Source organism: Accipiter gentilis, chromosome 12, assembly GCF_929443795.1.
Source record: "Accipiter gentilis chromosome 12, bAccGen1.1, whole genome shotgun sequence".
Taxonomy (NCBI): Eukaryota; Metazoa; Chordata; class Aves; order Accipitriformes; family Accipitridae; genus Astur; species Astur gentilis.
This window is the reverse complement of record NC_064891.1, coordinates 24,616,825-24,635,718: the sequence shown is the minus strand read 5'-3', so window position 1 is coordinate 24,635,718 and position 18,894 is coordinate 24,616,825. Positions and strand designations below refer to the sequence as shown.

General features: G+C 39.1%; 1 protein-coding gene across 7 annotated transcripts in view; it reads left to right on the top strand.

Moving 5' to 3' along the window:
- Positions 1 to 18,894, top strand: part of WDFY3 (WD repeat and FYVE domain containing 3) — a 186,763-nt gene that overhangs the window by 132,717 nt on the left and 35,152 nt on the right. For 6 of the 7 annotated variants that reach the window (XM_049815170.1, XM_049815166.1, XM_049815168.1 and 3 more), the window contains 11 exons: positions 1,601 to 1,721; positions 3,260 to 3,477; positions 6,131 to 6,366; positions 7,658 to 7,792; positions 9,676 to 9,855; positions 11,805 to 12,038; positions 13,991 to 14,090; positions 15,652 to 15,812; positions 16,390 to 16,619; positions 17,500 to 17,609; positions 18,499 to 18,681. In XM_049815170.1, the coding sequence (XP_049671127.1) occupies positions 1,601 to 1,721; positions 3,260 to 3,477; positions 6,131 to 6,366; positions 7,658 to 7,792; positions 9,676 to 9,855; positions 11,805 to 12,038; positions 13,991 to 14,090; positions 15,652 to 15,812; positions 16,390 to 16,619; positions 17,500 to 17,609; positions 18,499 to 18,681 (1,908 nt within the window). The remainder of the gene's footprint in view (positions 1 to 1,600; positions 1,722 to 3,259; positions 3,478 to 6,130; positions 6,367 to 7,657; positions 7,793 to 9,675; positions 9,856 to 11,804; positions 12,039 to 13,990; positions 14,091 to 15,651; positions 15,813 to 16,389; positions 16,620 to 17,499; positions 17,610 to 18,498; positions 18,682 to 18,894) is intronic. The other variant, XM_049815167.1, reaches the window with a different exon arrangement.

Below are 18,894 nucleotides of genomic sequence, written 5' to 3'. Positions count from 1 at the left end.
TGTGCAAAGCAGTGCAAAACCCACGTAGTCTTCGTTTTCCTTCCATTAACACTTCATGGTTTTGTTCTGTTCCCTCCGCTTGCTCCTTCAAGTCAGCTGTGCATCTTTGCTTCTTTGTGGGGAGAGGAAAAAAGACAAAAAATGGATTACTAGGTGCATCTGCCATCCAGGTGTCGAGGAAGTAAAAGGATTAACTAAGACAGCCTAGTTATTTTTTTAGGCAAAAAAAAGTTTTACTGTCCTTCAAGAATGCTTATATTGAATTGTTTTGAGACTATTTCTACCTTTGTTTTCCTAAAGAAAAGAGGCTTATGCAATTGCATTTTTCAGTCAGTCTCCCTGAACAGAAATGTTTTAGCCCCACATTTGGATGTCACCCAAATAACTAGAAGGGAGTTCCAAAAGACTGTATATTTCTGCATCTCCTGGGAATATACTGGTGCACAGGGACAAGTGAGAGAGAAGTGTTTCTGCTTTACAGTTGGCTTTATTGGTTTGGTTTCCTGAAGAACAATGTTTAGGCAGTCTTCACGTTCGTCATTATCCCCCTGTGTCTCTCCTGTTCCTTCTGAATACTTTTGCTTATTGCAGTCTCAAAGATGATTAACTTCGAGCTTTTTAGTGAAAAAGGGGGAGTTGGTATTGGAGAGAGATCCAGAGTGATTTTCTCACTACAAGCCAGCAGTGGTTTTTTTTCCCAGGCTAACCACAGCCTGAGATGCTTTTTGCCTACCTGGGGGACTGAAGAACCTTGGGGAGAAATTCAGGCTGTGGCAGGAATGGAGAGAGAAGCTTTTGATTGAGGCAAAGGACATGAGATTTTTAGGTTACTGGTCTTCCATCAGTTCTGCTGTATTTCTGCCATAGAAGATGCTTTGTGTTTGACTTGTGCACAAAACCTTGCCCCAGCAAGTGTCCACTTATCTGTCTACATTTTTGCATGTTGCTTCAAGTTCTGACTTTTTGTTTGTTTGTTTGAATAATGTCAAAACATGGTCCTTCTTTGACAGCATAAGCTACAATAGGAGAGATTTGCAAAATAACTGTAAAGCTAGTCTTGAGCTGCACACATTGGCTTATTTTGCAGTAAGTGGTTTTCAACTGATGATGAGTTTAGGGATCTATTGAAAGACAAGGAAACTAATTTTTCTCTCCATTTCATATATTTGGAGGCAGTTGGGAAGTATCACGTTTTTTTCTTGCAATTCCCCCTCCCCTTCCACCGACACCCCACACCCCCCCCCCCCCCCCCCGATTGCATCATGCAAAATGTTTATCTACCATGTTGTGTGGGTGTGAGGTGGTGTTTGATTGTTTTTATGTCTCTACCTGCCAGGAGTGACTAGTTTAGCTAATTTGGACCATCTCAGTTTAGATTATTGTCTGAGAAGCTGGGATTCCCTTTTACCCATTCCTCAAACAGACTGAGCTCTGTGTGGTGGTGCTCATGGGGCATCAAGCATTTCTCAGCAGTGTATAGCAGGCTGCCTGCACTTTAGCAGGGTGATCAGGTTGCATTTGCTTATGTGTGGAATTTATGAATAGCCTTTGAAATGTCTGAGTTCCAAAAGCCTAATTTTGCCCTTTTTTTAATGTTTAGGAACAGAGGATGATTTTGGAGGACTTGTTTCTGCTAATCTTATTCTGCTGCGGAACAGGCTTTTAGATATCCTTCTGAAACTTCTATATACATCTAAAGAAAAGACAACTGTTAATTTGCAGTAAGTACAAAAAAACTTGAGGTAGAGAAAGGATGTAGGTTTTTAGTTAAAGAGGGAGAATTACACAGCACCCATTTGATTCACTAGTTTAATTGCATAATTTTATAGGAACTATTGAATGATTTATGCAGATGTCACTGAATTAGCTTGGGTATGCTAGCAGAAATGGAATGCATGATTATTGAGTTGTATGCTGTCAGTTGTGGTAGTAAGAATGATAGTACTAAGCAGATGCCTGTGTAATTTAACATGTATCTTTCAGCTATCGTAATAACTCTTTTTTGTTTTGAATCTTTAAAAAAAAAAGTTTAAGACCATGATTGACAGCATTAGTAGAAACTTATGCTTTAAGTTAGGAACAACAGAAGTAAATATCAGCAGGAGAGGAAATTATGTGGTAGATTTGGGGGGAGGTTGCTTGCTTCTTATTGTTACTTCATGGAAGAAAGACAGTGTTTGTAAAATTGTTAGTTTTAAAACTTTGAGGGACAGAGGATCATGAGTGAATAGGATGCAGTGGGAACAAGTATGGGTGTCTGGCTACTTTGAGTTTTAAAGTTTTGTTATCTGGAGAGCCAGTTCTTTAACCCTCTGCTCTTAAGTACTTCATAGTGCTGTTTTCTCATAATGTCATGCATGGCTATAGAGAAAATAAAATCTGTCGAAAGAGAAAACTTGTGGGTTTAGAGAACTGGGATAGTCAGCTTCTCATTTGCTTAAGATCAAATGGCTTCAGTAGGGGTTATCATTAGGATCATTAATCCTAGAATGCCCCTTAGCTCCTTAAAATTGCATGTGAGGGTACATGATATTATAGTTTAATGAGGCACTAGAGTCATATGGTGAGTTGGAGAAGAGACTTTGAAACACTGTCAAGTTAAACCTTGACAAAATACAACTTTCAAGCAACTGCCCGGTGGGCTGTCCTGAGTCTGTTGGAAGCATTTTGTGGATGTATGGCATATATAGATTATGTGGTGATTGACTGAGTGTTGGTTGACATACAACCGGAACCTCTTTGAGCTTTTCAGCAATACTGCTTTTAAAAAAAACAAGACCATATTCTTTCAAATATTCCCAAGCAATTCTTCTCTTAATAAAAAAAACCAAAACCACCTTTATTTTTTAATACCAGTTTATTAAAAAGGCTTGTGAAAACTCTTTACCTATGTATGGCTCAACAGAAAGTATTTGGAAATTCTAATTTGTGGACAAATGTTTCCTGTTCAGCATTCCACATTTGTTATCAAAAGCAGCAATTGGAGAAATCTCATGCAATGGAATAGTCCCAGAAGCTGTTTACTCTTCCCTTTCTGCTAAACAAATACACTGTACCTCTTCCATTTAACAAGATTTGGTGAGCAACACTTCTTGTTGTGTAGCAAACTTACCTAAGAATTCAGTTAACTCTTCAATAGATCTGAACTTTCTCTGATCTTGAGGTTTGCCCTGTAGTGAAGGACATTTTTGCTATGTAGTAGGAAACCAAATGCTGTAAAATGTGACTAGTTTTGTTTTGTTTTTTTCTCTTTAATTAGGGCTTGTGAAGAACTGGTCAAGACACTGGGTTTTGACTGGATTATGATGTTTATGGAAGAACATCTGCATTCCACCACAGTCACAGCAGCCATGCGAATTCTTGTGGTCCTGTTGAGTAATCAGTCCATCCTTATCAAATTTAAGGAGGGTCTCAGTGGTGGAGGCTGGCTCGATCAGACGGATTCTGTCTTGACCAATAAGATTGGTACTGTGCTAGGTATGGCATCTCAGCCCCCTCATGACTGGAGGATTACGTGGGAGCGCGTGTGCATATGTGTTGAGGTGGAGGTTATTGTATAAATACTGTTAAGAGTTAGATTTCCTAAGCAAAAGGGAGTGGGTTTACAAAACTGCCCTTCGGTTGACATTACATGAATTTCATTGTAGTTCAGTATTACCTCATCATCTGCATGAAGCCTGTGTACTAACTGGTTTTTTCTGTTATCCTCATGGTACGGTTAAGTATGTCCTGTGGGCAGGCACATCTGAGCTAGGTGCAGAGGTAGCATAGCATAGTACCTTATGTACACAGCAAATAAGGATTCAGTAGAATTTACTTGTTTGTTTACTTTTTATTAGTTAGAGCATCATGCGGTGTTATACCTGAGCTGCTTTGTCTAGTGAGTTCTATGCCAATTAGATTTACCAGTTTGGATTTTTGCTGTCTTGGAAATTTCTGTGTTCACGGTATCATCTCAGCCTTTCTTTTCCTCTCCCTCTCATGTGTTCTTCATGCATGCATGCTCACGCTCTCTTAGTCAAGACTTTCTTTGCAGGTTCTTAAAGCAGCTTCATTTATCCAGGTTATCAGACCTTTCTGTTACCCTGTGTGATCAAGAATTCAGTGTATAAGGCTTTAGTTCTACAGGACCCATTTTGAGCATCTCTAAGCTGTCTGAAATGCATCTCCAAGTGTCTAAAATAATGGATATCAATTCTGAGTAGACAGGTGTAGTGGAGATTTCCCATGGACCTGGTTTTTTTTAGCCAAAATAAGATGGTGCTTTACAGATGAATGTCCATTCAGATCCTGATGCAAACCCATTGACATTAAATGGGAGTCTTTCACAAGCTTGAGCAGGTCTTAGATCAGGGCAGTGGTATTAGTAGTACTTTCAACTTAATTTTTGTTCCTAAAATGACTGTGCAAGGGGCCACTTCTCTGTGTTGCAGCAGTATATGATCTATTTCTGCACTAAAGATTTTTTCCAAATTGGTTTATTATAAGGAAATAGTTGTGAAGTGTTGTTGAAGTGATCTTATTTCAGGAAGAGGGCTTTTCCTGAAATGAATATGTGAAATCCATTTTCTTCTGCTTTGTCTCTTTGAAATCTATCAAAGTATCTTATGCAATCTTGTTGGTTTTTGCATAAATAAAACTGTCTATTAAGTCTGTCTATTTACAGTGATTGCCCATAATATATCCCTCAGGATATTCAACTAGGAACATAGGATGGTTCTTTGTGTTATTAATTAGGAAGGTTGAGGAAAACAGTTTTTCTGAAACAATATAACACATGCAAACGTTTATAATATTCTACAGCATCTTACATAGCTGTTTGGCTAGCTCTGAGTAATGTCCTGTATTTTATGTAAGAAAAAAACTTTTGCATATGCATGTGCCTTGCATGCATGTTCCTTAAAATTTGAAAACCATTGATATTTTAGGGAATTGACAGTTGTTTATTCAGTATCTACTTTAAATGTCCAGTAACATAAACAATTTTTTCAGTCACAGAATCTTTCTGAATAAGATTGTGATTTACAATCACATTTGGAGACCATTCATAGAGTTTTCCTATTTTTCTTATTATAGTATCACTTTAATTGAATCCAAGCTAGACTGTGACCAAACAGATATATTTAAACTTGTGTTTCATCAAATGATAGTGACAGATTATCTGATTTTCACACCCCGTGTCTTTTAATAAATTACAACACATCAGCTCCAAGATTTCTCATGAAACCAAATAGGAGCCATTTTTGTTCAAGATTACTGATGGATTTCCTGCAACTTTGTAGCGAAGACTTCATTAGTCTGATTCCTGGTAGATTTCTTCTGTTTAAAAGGTCAGTTTCTGGTGGAAAGGATATCTGTATTAGAGCCTCAGAAAAACAACCTGATCTCTGTCAGTGTCAGAAGAATGGCTCACTCTCTGTGCTGATGCAGACTGAACTGTCTTTCTGCCTCCTTCCTCAGTTGAAAATAAACACTTCTGCTGCCCTCATGTATTATTTTTTTTTTTTTTTTACATAGGAAAATGTAATACCTAGGTAGAAACAGGGTCAGAAAAGGTGAGTTTTGTGCCTCTGGCAGCACTTAAGGTAAAATAAGAGCATTTAATGCTTCATACCAGCTGATTAATCAGTAACAAAACAGCTGAAACAAGATGCCCCTGAGACATCTTTGGAAACAAATTAGCAGCCAATTGACTTAAATGGACCATGGGACTGCTGCTTGGTAATATAAATCTGTAACTGATGTTAAGGTGGTACTTCCCTCTCAGCCAGTGAAATACCTTTTTTCGGAAGCTTGGGTGTTTTAAAAGTCTGAAATTGTGGTCATAGTCAGAAAATGGATCTGTGTGTGTATGCAGTAGCAATAGGCAGTCTGTATGGAGCAGTGTCATCTATGTGGTACTGGAAAGCAGTCATTTCCTTTTTTTTTTTTTTTTTAAATTGATTAAAAATATTAGACATCTGAAGCAGAATTGCATAATGTGTGTGTGATAGTCTGTATGCACACATTCATTTTTTGCAGTTAATTTCTGAGGAGGTACCCTCTTGTGTCCACTACTTGAATAAGAGCGAGCTTCACAGCCATTTACCTATTAACATTATTGGCTTTTTGTATTTTTTTTTCATCTTAGGGTTCAATGTCGGCAGGAGTGCTGGTGGCAGATCAACAGTCCGGGAGATTAACCGGGATGCTTGTCACTTCCCAGGCTTTCCCGTTCTGCAGTCCCTTCTCCCGAAGCACACTAACGTACCTGCACTCTATTTCCTCCTCATGGCCCTGTTCCTGCAGCAGCCAGTCACTGAACTGCCCGAAAACCTGCAGGTCAGTGCACCTGTCATCAGCAGCCAGTGTAATCAGGGTTGCCAGGTAGGGATTATCTAGTAATATGTAAATGTAATTCTGTCTGTCGTGAAAGAAAATAACAGATTAACCAGGCCCCCTCCTTTTTCTCTGCAGCTGACTCAGAGTCACGATGTGTTTAATGCTGAGCTGTTTAGGGTGGGAGGACAAGGTACCACGGGAGTATGTGGAAGCCAGCCTGTTAGGGCATAGCTCTTGCGGTGTCTTTCTGGTCTGGTTTTGGGTCAAATGAGAAGCAGATCCCTGTTTCAAGCTGATGGTGGTATGGGCATTGAAGGGGACATAATTTTTTGCCTGCTTGCTTGCTTTGGTTTTTTGTTGTTGTTTTTGTTTGTTTTTTTAAAAGAGTGGGGAGTTGCTGTGTTAGAGATCATGGAGTTACAGACAAAACAAGGTAGTTTTATTTCAGAAGGTCTCTGTGGTTTTGTAGGGAGGCATCTCAGTTGTAGTTGGAAAACGTGTATTGTTCTTATTCTGAACAGGTTGATTTTGGACTTGTTTTAACTGTATGTAAATGAGTAGATATTACATGGTCTACAACAGAGTCCTGGGAAGCCTTAATGTAGTGCTTTATGCAGAAAAGCCACACTCCAGGTAGACAAGATGCCTGTTGAGAATGGATGCAGTGCTAACATTTATTTATCAGTGCCAACTGGAAAGTAAAAATTTCAGAGCAGAAGGTATTCTGCCTGCCTGTTTTCTCAAGAGGAATACTTGACAGCACATTCAGCACTGTGCTACAGTGAAGTAGAGGCATGAAGCTCACCTCCTGCTTAAAGCATTGAAGTACAGCACTGTTAAAACTAAATTCAACGACTTAAAATATTTAGCAGTAGAGCTCTTAATGCTAGAAGTGGGCACTTTGTCCTTTTTTATTTTTTAATTGATTTAATTTTTTGGACTTGCTGGAAAATGCAAACTTGGTTTGTTTGTTTTGTTCTTTTTCTTTCTCCCCCCCCCCCGGGATATTATGTGAGTTTTACTGCTAGATGTGAGTGAAGTAAACTGAAGTGATTGTGCAGCATTTGTGCTGACAGGTCTCTTCTTGTTTCAAAACACTTAAATACTTAGAGAAGGTGAGAATTGCAGTTATGTTAGCCCATGGTCAGAAGGAATTTTCTTCAGTGACGTGACCTTCATATGAAGCTTTTGGGGACAGAGTTTGGAATATGTGAAACAATTCATTTTTTAGATACTGCCAAATGAGCATGTCATAGGTACAATAAAAAGCAGTATCAAATTGCACAGGAGAAAGGGGTTATGTCATGTCTTCTTTCTTCTCTTTCACCTCTTACAGTTTGATTTAGACTCTATTTGGACATTCATATTTGGAGTTCCTGCCTCCTGTGGCACCGTTACCTCTTCAATACATAGTGTTTGCACAGAAGCTGCCTTCTTGTTATTGGGAATGCTGAGGAGCATGCTGAATTCTGTAAGCATAAAAAATTTTGCTTGTATTTGAATATACAGAATTGTTCAGGTTTGCCATGTAGTCAAAAGCCAAATTTAAAAAGTTGTGGTTTTGTTATTGTCACAAGAAACCCAGCTGTGAGTTAGGCTCATAATACTTGGGTGAAAACCATCAGTGTCGGTGGGTTATTCTATCTTACTTTATTTTTCAGTATCTGTAGAAATATTAGTGGCCACAAAATTAATGCTGCTTTTTCACAAAAAGGCTGGGCTTGTGTTTTGCTGCAATTAAAACAAAAGAAAGCAGAAGGATAAAATGCCCTTGGCAGAGATCACTGAATTTCTTTCCTGATTAACATCGTGGGGCAATGTTTGAGACTCTATATCCCATCTGCTCAGAGCTATGCGAGTTGCAGATTTTGTGCATGAACCCTCCACATGCAGAGAAGTCCCCTGACTATTAATAGCCACATGCTGAAGGAAATGAATTTACTGCCAGAAAAACGTGTCGTCATCTCATCTTTGAATCTAATGTCAAGAGTAGTGTATGTTGGTTTCTCAGTGGGAAAATTTTTTATTTCCTTGGAGCCATAGTATGTTATCTGCTGAAAATTATCTCATGAAATGTTTGAAAAGCAGCACCTGTTTGGTTGTTGCCTGTTTGGTCATCATGTGTTTGTGATATGCTCTGAGAAGCATTGCTTACATGCATGTGTCTCCCATGTTAACATGTCCAGAAGTGTCTTCTGGACATGTGTACTGGTTACATGTTTATGACCTGCTGCTGTACACATTCCTGTTATGTGTTCTGTCTCTTGCTGATGACCTGTTCTGTCATGTGTTTGGTCCTCACCTGTTCAGACACATTTGCAACATGCGCTATCTCTTGCCTTGCTATCTTGTGCTGCATCATCAGGTGTATGTGCAGATGTGCCATCGCATTTTGGGTTGACATGAGTCAGGTCGTGTTTACCAACATGTTTTGAATCGTTACGTGTTAAGACACATGTTTTGTCTTATGGTCAGTCATGTGTTGTAAATGTGGTCATTCTCCTGTTTGCGATGTGCTCAAACACATGCTGAGGCATAGGTTACTGTCATGTGTTAGGATGCTGTGTGTTATTGCTGTGGGTTTATCACATGTTCGGTCATGTGTCTGGTTACATTTCATCATGTGGTTGCAACTTGTTCCAGCCTGTTTTATCATGACATATCATCATAGTGTTTGTCATGTTCAGCTACATGTTTCTCATGTATTTATGATAAGGTGACATGCTGCCATGTGTTCAGTCACATGTTTGTGATGGCTTGGACACATATTCTCTTATCACCTGTTGCAGGCACATGGTTTGGACATGTGGTTTATGTGTGTGTTAGAAGTTGGTAGCTTGTTAAGTTGTCACACATTCTGGAAGCAAGGTCAGCCATGTATTTGGTCACATGTTTGTTCAGATGTTCATTGTATGGTGACATGCTCAGGCACATGTTCTGTCACATTGGGTCAGGTTTGTCACATGTTAGTGATGTGCTTGAACACATTTTCTGTCACTTGTTTGGTCAGATACTAGGTCACATGTTCCAACACTGTGTCCTCAGTCATGTGTTCTAGACATGTTTGGTCATGTGTTCTGACAAGTGGATGTGATTTTCACACTTGGTCATGTGGTTGGCCACAAATTCAGTCACTTATTTCTGCTCTGCTTGAACAAGTGCTTGTCCATGTGGTTGATCACATTTGGCTTCATCTTTGATCACCTGTCACAATCATGTGTTTCATTGCATGTTTGACAATGCGTTTGATTGCATATTTGACCTTACAGCTCCTCTTCCTGCAGCTCCTTTCTGAAATGAGCATTCTTCAATTAGTGCCATCTGTGCTAATGTGCTGTTTGTTTTTCAACTCAGCCTTGGCAGTCAGAGGAAGAAGGCTCTTGGCTTCGAGAATATCCAGTCACCTTGATGCAGTTCTTTCGATATTTGTATCACAATGTGCCGGACCTCATTTCCTTGTGGATGAGTCCAGAGTTCCTGTGTGCGCTGGCAGCAACAGTGTTTCCTTTCAACATACGACCGTACTCTGAGATGGTAGGAAATCCAACTAATGAGCTGTTTTGTTTTTCCCCCAAATGTTACTTTTGAGGATTTATCAATTAGCAGTCATACAAAGATAAAGCTCTGCTTACCCTGCAGAAAGAGGTCGTTGTAAAGGCCGGTCTGGACGTTTTGCACTTGGGTTTTGGAACCAAGAGAAGTGCATGTTCAACTGAAGGGCAGTTCCTGTGCAGTGACATCTGAAACTGTGTTTTAGGGGGAATGTACATGATTTATTTGTTTTCTAGTGGACCGTTATTTTCAATGATATGAACAATGTTAGCTCAGATTTACAAAAGCAAAAGAAATGGAGTCTGCCTATGCTTTCAGCCCTCTGCTCTGGAGGATATGATAAAATCTAAAACTTCTTTTTCCTCCCACTTCCCATTTCTTCTTTTGTGGCTTAACCGCAAAACAGTGTTCTTGTGTTACCTGGAACTACTGAGTTCAAGCCAGGAGAAGGTGTGAATTCAACTTTGCTTGTATTGCTGCCTGTAGTATGTTTGAGCTTGGTGTCATTTAAAAATGATACTATTTCTAGAATATGAATGGAAAGGAAACAAACAGTTATTGTTAGCCAACATCTAAAAGTAATTTTACTAAGAATATGGAAAGATAGTTAGGCTACAGGTTGGCAAATGCTAGAACTAGGGAGGGTATGATAAAATACTTCAGGAATTACTGGTGGCATGCTATCTTTTCTGTTGTCAATAAAAGTGGGAGATAGGTTTTTAAAGGGGCATGCTGATGAGCATCTCATAAAGATAGTTTATTTTGCTTTTAAGTTAAACTTGCACTTGAAGTAGATGCTAGGAGCTCGCTCTCTCAAAAAAGTGCCATTTATAAACTGGTAAAGCTGATTTGGTGTTCACCTGTATAGAGTTTTTAGACGAGCCTTGCGTCTCTGAGCAGGTTTTACTTTAACTACTAAGTCCCTTGAAACTTTGTGTAGCTGCCTGACAACTTGAGCTCTTCGCTATTTGAAGGCTGTCTTGACTCCAAATTGGTTTATTCCTCCAGCATTTCCCTCTGCCTGAATGTGCAGAACTAATCAATCCCTTGTGAAATAGATGAATAACAGCCAGATTCCTGCAACAAAACACTATAGCCCAAATTCAGCCTTGAGAGAAAATTCTTAACTGATCTTTCAGCCCTTCTGAGATTGCAGTTAGGATCAGAAAGAGTACACATTCAGGCTTCTCAATTTCTTGGGAAAACTCTCCTACTGAAGCAGACCAAACGTTCAAAACATTTGATTACTTCACATATAAGCTGGTGATGTGATGATGAGCCTGTTGAGGGAAATCATGTTGTCTCCTCTTGCATTTGGAGGAGGGCGTTACATAAAAACAGACAGTCTTTTGGCTTTGACAGCTTCCATGACTGTTTGCACTTTTGTTACAGTCCTCCTCAAGAGCTAGCCCCTCAAAGGTTCTTGTTTGTCAGAAGCAGCAAAGCTGTAGAGACACACACCCTTTTTTTTTTTTTCTTTTAAGAAGTTTTGGGAAACTGGCTTAGCCATACTGCACTCTGATGAAGATATCGTATTAAAAAAAAAAAAAAAGGCTCAGTTCCTTTTTAACTGCTTTAGTTAATAACTTTTTCAAAACTTTTCTTTTTTGCAATGAGAACATTTATTTTTGCAAAGTATCTAGAAATTGCCCGAGTACTTCTTGTTGGTAAGTAAATGTGAAATGTGATCTCTAGCTCATGTAACTCACGCCAGTCTTCACTGATTACTGTTCGCCTTGGGAATCTGAAACTAGAATTTGGTTGTTTCTCCTGTTGTGTATCAGGGAACTGATCCTGAACATAATCTTGTAAAAAGGCTTCTTATGAAGCGGAATGCGAATTGAGTAGCCTCTGAAAAACAAGTAAATAGAGTATCGAAAAGACTGCTGTTAATTTGCTGATCTTGAGTTTTAACATGCTGTTTTTCACAGGTCACTGATCTTGATGATGAAGTTGGGTCCCCAGCTGAAGAGTTTAAAGCCTTCGCAGCTGATTCTGGCATGAACAGAAGCCAATCAGAATACTGCAATGTTGGCACCAAGACATACCTAACCAACCATCCTGCCAAGAAGTTTGTGTTTGACTTCATGCGTGTGCTGATAATTGATAACTTATGTCTCACACCAGCCAGCAAACAGACTCCACTGGTAGATCTTCTGCTAGAGGTACAATTTCTTTGTGTTTTGTTTTTATTTATTGAACTTACTGTGACACTTTATCCCCTAAAATGTGTTCTTCCACTTACCTTTCGAAGTTAGAGGACTGATGACCTGGGATTCAATAGAATCCTGTAAATTGCCCTGAAATGGGGAGGCGGGGGGGGGGGGGGGGGGGAACACTAGTATCTCATAAATAGTAGTTTGCTCACCTTTCTTTAACAGCTTGGAAAAACATAAGAAAGCAAATGCAGAGGGTTTATCTCAGCTTTCCTTTGAGAATGTTTTCTGGACTTCTCCTCCCTGCACCCCCCGGCATTTGTGTATATTGGTGACCATCTCAGGTGCTTGAGCTGACAGTCTGTGGGCTGGTTACCTGGCTTTTTTTCTTGCTGTGCTCTGTTCTCCCCTCCACACCACCGCCCTACTACTACTATTTTTTTTTGTGGGGTTCTTAACTTTCATTTGGCCAGTCAAATGGCTCTGTTAGTTGCTGAGCGTGCAGTGTCATTGTTTTATTTCTATTTTGTCCTCGCTTTTGAGCAGCCATAATCTTGTTTTGGCATCTTAGCCAATACGTCCTTTTGTTTGGAAACAGAGGTAGGGGCTCACAACACTAGATGTTCAACAGTGCAGCATGAGAAGTTGTAGCTTTCTTCAAGTTTTACTTTTGTGGAGTATGATTCATTTGTTAAAACACCTTTCAGACCATGACAGGTGTATTGGCTTTGTTGACTATATAAAATCCAAGCAAATCCCTGCAGAAACATTAAGGCTTCTGTTTTATTCATATTAGATAAAAAGTGGCAGGACATATGGTGCCATATGCTATAAAAATTCACAAAATAACTGTGTTATCTTCCTGTACATTACCTTTCAAAGTTTGTGACACCTGCAGAAAGCATCCTTCTGTTAATGGTGAGGCAAGGAATGAGTTCAGTTACTGTTTAACTGCCCACACCTTCTTCAGACAATGTATTTTCAATGTTTGGTTCATGTCAATTCACATTCTCCCTTGACCTACCTATTTGTTACCTTATCCTATGTGTTGCTGAATCTCCCTGATTTTTTTGATAGCTGCAGGAATTTTGGACCGTGCTTGTATATTTTTTAACAAATTTCCTGCAGCAGTTGAGCATCTCTTTGGTGTCACAAAGCAAAAAATGAATTGCCAAGAGGTGCAGTTATACACAAACATCAGGAAGCATATTTGAGGCCATGTTCAATTGGTTGCAGTTGTTTTACTGCTAGTTTAATCTGTTCTCGCTTGTCAATGTTACTGGTCCCTTAGCATAAACAGAGCATTGGGTACGTACACACTGCTAAACTGTTACAGGGCAAGACAAAGCAGGTTGCCTTACTGTTATCTGGCTTTATAGGACTGTTTAAGTGGATTACTCAGTTAAGTATGATTATGCATACATTGAACAACACGAGGTGATAAAGTGATTTTCCCCTTTAAGTGCAAAGGAAATTATAAAGGTTCAGCACATTCATCTATTATATGACTATACCAAGACCGCTGTAGTAATATGCAGAACCCCACATAGAAGTGATTATCAACTTACATGTTTGTTTGATCTGTCCCATTTACTCATTTTTTACTGAAGTAGGTGATTGTGTGAACTGAGGAGATCACAGTTTAACCATATGCTTAGTTAGAGATTTGTGCATCTTTTTGGAAGGTAGTCTTTTCCAGTTCCTATTATGGCAGAAGATAAATTTACTGGATTTAAATAGAAATAATGCCTACTCTGTAAGACTGCATATAGCCAATGTATACTCAACATGCATCTTAAATTTTTAGATAAAGCCAAGACATCTTACTCAAGACAGAATGTTAAGAGAAAAAAACATAGTTCATGAGAGCTAAGAAAAGAGAAATTCACCTAGAACACCCTCCTGCTCCCTCTTTTTTTTCAGAGATATTAATTATCTTAACATTGTATTACTTTTATCAGGCTTCCCCTGAAAGATCAACACGAACACAGCAGAAGGAGTTTCAGACATACGTTTTGGATGGAGTGATGGACCACTTACTTGCAGCTGATGTTTTACTGGGTAATATAGCAAAGTTTCATTATCAATCTATTGATTTGAGCAAAAGGTTTTCACTATTTAACTTTTTCTTTATTACTGTCCTGTTTGGTTACAACTTGATTGTCTTTATTTTTTTTCCTCTGCCCTTTCCTTTCCTTTGATGTGTAAATGGTGTTGCTGTGCTTGCATGTTCCCTCACTAGCTTGACTGTGCCAAAGCTGTGAAATAGGTTGTTCAAAAAAACCTATACGGCATGAGTCTTTTGGATATGTAAGCCAGACAAATTGCAATCACATCAAAAAGAACTGAAACTGGATCTTGCATCATGTCTCTTGTCCTTCTTGCCTTGGTAGAGGATCTGGAGCTTTTGTCAATTTATCATGGGTGGGACTTTGGTTTTTAAGTTAGCTTTGTTTCCATTTCCTCCTACTGTAGTTTTATTATGAATGCAGCATTCCAGAAAAAAACCTCTGGGATTAGCACTCCATTGATCCAGTTAATAAATGGATAGGAAGAGAATTAGAAGCTTGTAACTTGGATGTCAGTAGAGTAGGCTGTCCCACCAGAGCATGGGTTTAGATGATTGTGGAATGGCCTGCAGGAATATTGCTGCTTAGGTGCTCAGTTGGATTTCACAGTGGCCTGCTGGACTTCCCAGGAGCTCTCGGTCTGCTCTATCTCTATCCTAGATGTCATGGGGCAGCATGCGTTTCTGTTCAAAAGTGCTTGTAAGGCTTCCCCCTTTCTTGCCACAGCAATGACTTGTCTTTCTCTGGGTGCACTGCATTAATAAAATAAATCCAGAATCATGTTACGTGAAGCTTTGAGTCAGGTTCTCAGAAGAGTCTTCTGTGCTTACAAGTACTTTGGTGTAGCCCAGGAGCAGGACTTTGGTTTCTCCAGGCATTCCTTCATTGAGGTTTTGCCAGCTTCTTCCAGGTGCAGTGCTATCAGTTGCTTTATGTGCAGATGAGGCAACAAATGAATAAATGTAGGTGAACTTCTGGCAAAATCAACACCACTGATGGTTTTGTTTGTTTGTTTTGTTTTATGAAAGCACTTGCACTTTTCAAGCTTCTCTTAATAAAGCTGGGCTGACGTTTACCTACACGCAGACACATGCAGCTGATGCCCATTGACTCTTGGTTTTATTGAGTGAAGCACAGTGAGGGAGAAGTGATGCCAGCTGATACCACTTGTCATCTCAAGGTGTTTAAAAAGGTTATTTTCTTTTTGAAAAAGCAAAAGCATAGTTTAAAGAAGCTACAGGTGGTTCTGTACACATGCAGCTCCAATTGAAAAGGAGGACCCTACATAAATATGATACCTCAGGATCCACAAGAGTACCATTTCTTCTGGACTTTTCCTGCCCCAGCTCCACCTTTTTTGGTCTTTGTCGATTTCAAATGTTCACTTACCATCAAAGATTGTTGTAAGAAAGCCATGAAGTTTCAGATTTTTCTTTGACTGAGTCTCTTTCTCTTTTACAGAAGTCTAGAAAGGACAGACTAATGTGAATATATTTATGCAGATGTGTTTTTTTGATAAATGAAGAAAACTTTGGGGGTTTTTTGCTGCCTAGGTGAAGATGCATCTCTGCCTATAACGAGTGGAGGAAGCTACCAAGTCCTGGTGAACAATGTATTTTATTTTACACAGCGTGTGGTAGATAAGCTTTGGCAGGGCATGTTCAACAAAGAATCCAAACTTCTTGTGGACTTCATAATCCAGCTCATTGCACAGGTAATAGTGTTCTTCTGTTAGCCTGCTTGTGAAAACGTTTTCGCAGGTTATGTTAAAATCCATGGAGTGATGTGACTAAGCAATCTGCTAGCGATGCATGTCGGGTCAGCATAGAAGTATGCTTTCCTTCCCCATGCTTTCCCTCTCTTTAATGAGCTTTCCTAGCACATCTTGTTAGTGTAGAGTGCTTTAGTATGGGGCTGTTGAATAAAATCTGCTTTCAGATGACGTTATTTTTTAGAAATCCCCCAAAATAAACAACAAAATCTACCTCGCATGAATTTTGGGAAGCTTCCAAAATTTACCTTGACATTTTGGGGAAGCTTCCTCGTGCAATTCTATTGGAGATAGTTAGAAGACTTTTACTGTTAGAAGTCAGCAGTGTCTTTGTAGATGTTAAAATTGTAAGTGTATCATCGTGTATTAATGTCATTTTGGTCCTTGAAATTCATGGAATTGATGCTTTTAGTAAAATAACGATTTTGAAAAATGAGCATGGGTCAATTTAAGGTAAGATTGTGTGCCAGTAAACTGATTTTCTGCTACTATCTGATCATGGTTTTTTACTTCATATCAGTCAAAAAGAAGATCTCAGGGACTATCGCTGGATGCTATTTATCACTGCTTGAACAGGACCATCTTGTATCAATTCTCAAGGGCGCACAAAACTGTTCCTCAGCAAGTGGCTCTCCTTGATTCCCTAAGGGTCCTTACTGTGAACAGAAACTTAATTTTGGGACCTGGAAATCATGATCAAGAGTTCATCAGCTGCCTAGCTCACTGCTTGATTAATCTGCACGTGGGAAGGTAAATATCTCAGACAGAAGTTCGTTCCAGAACCAGGGCTGTGAAGTATTAAAATGACCTGTTATCTGTCAGCAATAACACTCACCTTGCAAATAAGTCAGCAAATTCTGGATAACTGTTCAGAACTTACTGGCCAGTGAAATACAGGCAAGCTTAAGTGATTCATTTTGAAACAAAATTAGGTTTGAAGAGCCGAGGTGTGGAGGACATTTTTACCTCCTTTTACAGAGGTGTTCAAAATACTGACACAAGTGCTTCTCTAATCATTTTGTTGTTATGAGAAGGTGGAAAGAAACACTGGTGCTAAGTAATCAATAGTCAAAGGGATCTCTCACTAGATTTATTGTCTGTTGAATCATTTCATACAAATTCCATATCTTAGTACTTGTATGTATAGCATTGAGTAAGTCTAGTCAGGCATTTAATCAGATGCCCATGATAAATGCTGTGGACACCCACTTTTCTGTAGTGCTGCAAATGCCTGCCTGGCATTTTCATTTTTTTCTTTCGAAAAAGATGTACAACTTGTGTTTCATCCAAAAACACTTGGGAAGCATCATCAGCAGAAACCCTAATGTTCTCTATTTGTGGCCTCTTCTGGTTTGTGTTTCTTCAAATATTACCAACTTTCTCTAGTGACGTGTCCGTGGCATGTTATTTTTCATAAACCTTCAGTTCAGCTTGTGACCACAGATTGTCAGAACTCAAGTGGACAGAAGTGAAGATATGGTGCTGTAGTAGCACGTATTAACCTTTGTGATACTGTCACAGGGAATCAAATGCTTTAGCTTGTTGGTGGGGTTTTTATGTTGATTCCGACTTCCCCCCGACACCCCCCCCCCCCCCCCCAGGTTGTTGTTAATTCGTTGTGTATTTGTAGCAACGTTGATGGGTTTGGATTGGAAGCAGAAGCCAGGATGACAACTTGGCACATTATGATCCCCTCTGATATAGAACCAGATGGAGTCTACAATCAAGATGTCAGTGAAGGTAATCTGAGAGTGACAAAGCTACAGATGTCTGCTAATGCCACTTCTGTGTTGTCGTCACTAATCTTTTACCCCAGTTACTCTTAGGGCTGGGGGGGGCATGTGTTTGTATAAAAATATATAAAAAATAGATGAAGAAAACCACTTGGAGATACCAAGACAGACATATCCAGGAAAGTTACTGTTTTGTTAAAATACCAAGAGCTCTTTATAGTTTTCTGTACACACGTCAGAATTAGAAATACTGCTTTATATGCACTGAGTTGAATGTAATAGAAATGGGTCATTTTAAGTGTGCACCATAGTTTTGTATCAGCTGGATCTTACATGAGCATACGTAAGAAATAATTGGTATAAGCTGTAAAAGTATTACTCAGTGGCATCCTCAGGATCTTTCACTCAAAGGAAATCTATGAAGTAGTTGTGGAAGAAAGGATTCAGTGATTTTTTTTTTAATTATTTCTTGCATGTGTATATTTAATATGCAGGCATGTACTTATGCACACAGTCATATGTAAAACTATTAAAGCGTAATGTATGTATGGAATTATATATGTGGTTATAGACCTACTTCTGTAAGATTTTTTTTGAATCTCATTTTGTGAATAGATGCATGTAGGAGAAGAACCACAACTAATCAGAGCCGATACTTCAGATTCACAGAGAAAAAAATGCCCAAATTAACTGTTGGCATATAAATGGCTTATAAATAACTGATAGCATATAAATGGCAAGAAAAGACTGCCCAGCCAAAGGCATTTCACAAAGTCATGCAAGAGGGGAAGAAATTAAGAGTATAATTGCAGAAATTATTCAGTTCATTACTGTAAAAATACGAATTCCATAAGCACCGTAGAGAGCTTATTGTTTGTGGTCTTGTACCTACGCAGGTCGCCAGCTTCTTTTAAAAGCTATAAACAGAGTGTGGACAGAGCTGATCCATAGTAAAAAACAGGTTTTAGAAGAAGTTTTCAAAGTGACGCTACCTGTCAATGATCGTGGCCAAGTGGATATAACTGTTGCAAGACCTTTTATTGAGGAAGCAAGTTTAAAGTGTTGGCAAAATCATTTGGGTAAGTGTAACTGAGGATTTATCTGTTCTGAATGGTAGATTTCCCTGAAGTGAACCATATGCACTGGATGCTTTAACGTGGGTTTAGCTTTTGTGTAGCTAAGCACTCTAAACTGTCACCATTTAATGTCTCATTCAGAAACTGTATGGTTTGTAGGATATACTTACGCTCCACTGCACGCAGGGCTTTTATTCAATGCTACTGGTGTTCTCA